The sequence below is a fragment of the Diaporthe citri genome (assembly GCF_014595645.1).
Source record: "Diaporthe citri strain NFHF-8-4 chromosome Unknown scaffold_1, whole genome shotgun sequence".
Classification (NCBI taxonomy): Eukaryota; Fungi; Ascomycota; class Sordariomycetes; order Diaporthales; family Diaporthaceae; genus Diaporthe; species Diaporthe citri.
In genome coordinates, this window is record NW_025064846.1 from 4,194,455 (window position 1) to 4,199,139 (window position 4,685).

Here is a 4,685-nt window from a genome sequence, read left to right on the forward strand (position 1 = left end):
AAATTATTGCTGTCTGGATGGATACTTGTATAAATTCTGGTGCAACGTAGGTAGATCAATTGTCAACAGAGTCAAGTCGATCATGCGAAAACCGCCAAGATCCCAGACGTCGTTGAGAACGAGATGAGCCGGTAAACTTCCCTATTAAACCACGTCACAGGGGTCAGCTAAGACGACAAATGTAAGAGGCCAACCCATTCATTCTCAGACTTGTTGTCCTCGGCCAGCATATTATATGAATAAACTGCCTCCAAGTTTTTGCCTTGCACTTATAAGCACATTACTTTAAGTTTGAAAAAAGAATTTCCTTCAATTTTAAACATTGGCTTCCGCTTCTATCTTGGACTGGAAAGCAACTTAGATCGCGTGCTGGTCCTTCATCACAATACCGGCGTGGTTTTAACAGGATCCTTCGAAACTTGTGGTTCGAGTTCCTCAACCTTCATGGGTGCTGCATCTGCAGGCGGTCGAGGGTTCGCATCCATATGAGGGAGAACCGGCGAGTGAATGCTGTCATCCTGCGGAATGTGTCCGGGTGAAACTACCTCCACCGACTGCCTCCCTCCTACGCCAGTCTGATCCACTTGGGAATTCTCATCGCACGGTGTCGCAGAGCTTCCGTCAGTCTCGACCTGCCTCAGGGGCGCAGTCTGCACAGTAGTAACGGTGGTACCAGTCCGCTGCTCAACCAAATTTCCCTGCTCGACGTCGGCCCCCTCCTTCTTGTCCAAGGGGTAGCTTCGAGGCAGATCAGCCAATATATCGCCTGTTTCCGTCAGCGGAATGCGGTCGGTATAACGGGACCAGTTGCCTGATCCGACGCCCTGGTAGGCCATCCTCTGCAGTTGAAGGGTCTCGTTGGCTGTCCATTCGAGGTAGGCGTACTCGTTCACCTTCCGACGACGGTACAGCCAGGCCTGGATCTGTTCTAGGAGGTATGAGATGGCGATGATCAGAGCGCCGGTGACATAAATGAAGCATATACCGAAAACACTGAAGGAAGTGTAGTCAGTGCTGACGATTTTCTATGGGATAGGGGAAAGAAGATATGTTAGTTTTGCTTTAATTTGCGAACCCAGGACGTTGGAAAATGACAAAGATGTATGCATGGTGTTATCGACTAGAAGGTGTGGGTGACTTCGACGTATGCGCCAGCATTACTTACTTGGTTGTTGCACAACTTCTGGTAATGGGCATTGAAAGGCGGGATTTCGAACGGCTTAAGCGCCGGGTCGTGATTACCATAGGCAATAGCGACCATGCCCGCCTGCAGGGTAGCCATGTGAATAGCCCACCAGTTCTCCACGTCGAGTTGCCACTGGTTACTTGGTATGGCGCCCAGAAGGCCCGGATACCGAGACAAGCTTGATTGAGACGCCAGCGAGTTCGGCCCGAGATAGTTGACCAGGATGTCCGGCCCGTAGCCTATTGTTGCCAGGAACTCCAGGAACCAGACGTAACGCGAGCCGGATGGCGTGTCTGGGATGTCGCTGTTTGCTATCTGGTCTTCTGTCATGTTGAACAGGTGCGCCGCCTGGACCTGCGCGTCGAGAGCGCTCGCCAGCGGACCACAGCGCCTATCTTCCGGAAGAGCAGGGTTGCAGAATTGGAACTGCCGCAGGCAAGCCATGGGCGAGGCGGCTTGCTCCGTCGTGTAGCTCAATTTTGATAACTTACCGTTCGCGCCGTTCCAGGTAACGTTCTTTCCTGGCACAGTGCCACGATACCATGGGTCCTGAGCCCTTTCCATAAAATGGACTCCGTTTCCAACTAGGAACGTGAGCATCAGGTCACCGTCTGTTGGAAAGAGGCCAGGAGTAGGTGTGAAAGCGGCATTCCGAGATGTATTTCCATTGAGAGTCGGAGCCAATAAAGCACTGAGATTGAGCCGATAGAGTCAGCAGAGCATCCAAAGAAGCAGCATAGAGCCGGTACACGGGAAATGATATTTTCTTACCGTAGGATGAACTCGTTCCCATTTGTCTGGTGATACTGAGCATCCAAGGTGCTTGTCTTGTACGTATAATTGTGCCCTGACGTGTCAGGGCCGTAATAGTACGCTGTGTAGTTCTCGCCCGAAGTGCTGATGTTTTCGGTGTATCCTTCGGTCACAAGAGGAGCACATTGAAAGACGGTGCGGAAGATGATCCTCTCGTCGGTCTGAAATAATAGCGTTGGATGCTTAGTCAATTAGGCTAGCTAACGTCTATTCAACGGGAGGGAAGGCCCCTATTTATAGTTATTATCCTCCATACAGTGGCAAACGTATGGGGAAAAGGATATCCCGTATTAATAATAGCCTAGATATCTAGAATATTCTAACAGCCCCCCTTAAACTAATTTCCTTTTATTTATTTTATTTTATATATAAGGGATTTAGTTTATAAAAGAGGAATATTCAGTTATATAGTGAGAAAACCTTATAAAAAGGGAAAAACTCACTTATTAAGTGTTTATATATTTAGGCAAAAAACCCAAAAATTTGCTGTCACTTAAACTTGAACTTGTAGCCAGTAGGGTATTACATATTAGATTATGGTTTTATATGGGATTTACTAGTTATTTTATAATGGCTACGGTATATTACGGCATTTTTACATATTAAAGTCACACGTCATTTTATTTATACTATATACACTACGGAAATACGTTTTTTGTGTAGAATTAGACGTATATAAACGCAGTGTAGGTATATTTTGACTGTGTGTATATATGGTATATATGGGCCGTGTAAGTGACGCTTATTTTTCAGGAAAAACCTTTATTATTTTAGTTATTTCTTCTAGGGGAAAACCTCCAGTATTTACGGTAATATTATATGTATATATAATTGAGTCCGCTTTATTTATTTATATATTTTATAAGTGGAGGAAAAAATCTTAACCCTAGTTATTAGAGAGTAAACACCTTAATTTATTTTACGCGCATTATAATATAGGTGGAAAATCTCTCTATTCTCTGGCTTAATATTTTTATATTATTTTTCTATTAAACTACACTTTTCTTTGAACTCTCTATAGTGTAGTTTATCTATTGGTTTTGTAAGCTAGTCTGCTAAATTTTGCTTAAAATTTATATGTTTTAATATTACTTTATTATTTTTTATTGCTTTTCTTATATAATAATATGCAATATTTATATATTTAGTTCTTTTATGAAATAAGGTATTTTTAGCTAATTTCTTAGCCCTATTATTATCTATATATATAGTAGGGGGCTTGAGATTAAAGCTAATAGTTAAATTATTATTAAAATATTTAAGTAAATTATATAGATATTCAGCTTCTTTTATAGCTTCTCTTAAAGCTATATATTCTGCTTCTACAGAGGAAAGTGCTGGTGTTTTCTGTAGCTGAGAATTCCAGCTTATAGGATTTATTTTATTATTATTATTATTAATATTATGTAGGTTAAATATATAACTAAAGGTGTGCTCTTTCCAGTGGATATATCGTTACCCTAGTTTAAATTTATATAGCTTATTAATTATAAATTATTTCCAGAGTAATTATATATTTTAAATATATGTGGGAATTTATATATATATCCCTACATTTTATTTAATTCTTTTATATGCTTTGGCCCTGGGTTTGCCATATATCTAGCTAACTTATTTATAAAATAAGTTAGATTTAGCTTAGTTTTTAAGCTAGCATATAATATAAACCTTATTTATTGTTAATATAATTCTATAATATTTTTATTAAATTCATCCGTATATTTTTTTAATTTTCTATTTAGGGTATATGGAGTAAGTTAAGGAATTATTTCCTTTTTCTTAACTTTTTCTGGTATATTAAATTTATTTATTATTTTATCTATATATTGTTGGCAAGTACAAGGAAATGCAGGGAAAAATAGTATTACGTTAAATTCTAGCTGGCTATAAAAAACTAGCTCTTTCACTCTTTTAAATACTCTTTTAAAGAAATTAATTCTTTTCTTTTCTTATATATTTAATGCTTTAATTAAGCTTTTCTTATTTTTAAGAATTTTTAAAAAACTTGCCTTTTCCCTTTTCCAACTCCCTTTTATTCCTATCTTCCCTCTTTATCGCGTTAAAGCTCTTCCTTAAGTTATCCTTAAGAGGGTTTAGCAAAACCTATCCCCTATTTATTTAAGTAGCTTGTTTTCACTAATAATCTAGCCTAAGTATGATTTTAGTCTTATGCATCTTTAATTAGTGACGAAAAAAATAGGAAGTTAGTTATAAGTTAATTATCTTTTAATTTTATCTCTTTTTTCATTTTCATATTAAATATTGCTAAATTATTCTATATCTTAGCTTAGAGCTTTAATTAAAGCTTGCGTTTATCTTTAACTTATTATAAAAAAGAGTTAAATATAATTAAACTTGTAATAATATTATAAATATCTTAAGATTATTTTTTAATCTTAAGATATTTCTTATGCTTTTAATATTTAAATAAAATACCACCTTAGTCTTATATTTATACGCTATTAAGCTCTAAACTTATTCCAAGTTTCTTATTAAAAACTATGCTTAAATATGGCGATAATATAGGCATGAAACCCAAAATAATAAATTTAAACTTATAAACATTACTTAATACTAATTAAAGGTGCTTTTAAACTCTTAATTAATATCCGCTATTATTATTACAACCTTAAGTTTAAAGTAAAGGAGCTGTAATGTGGAATTAAGGCGCCTACCTTGCTTGCTT

At 37.4% G+C, this 4,685-nt stretch overlaps 1 protein-coding gene across 1 annotated transcript; it reads right to left on the reverse strand.

Moving 5' to 3' along the window:
• Positions 1-380: 380 nt before the first annotated feature.
• On the reverse strand, positions 381-2,928 carry INS49_001157 (uncharacterized protein; the record flags this gene model as incomplete). Its single annotated transcript, XM_043161990.1, has 4 exons — positions 381-1,025; positions 1,166-1,877; positions 1,958-2,160; positions 2,923-2,928. 4 exons carry the CDS (start codon positions 2,926-2,928, stop codon positions 381-383), a joined length of 1,566 nt encoding a protein of 521 aa, XP_043030496.1.
• Between the last annotated feature and the right edge of the window lie 1,757 nt (positions 2,929-4,685).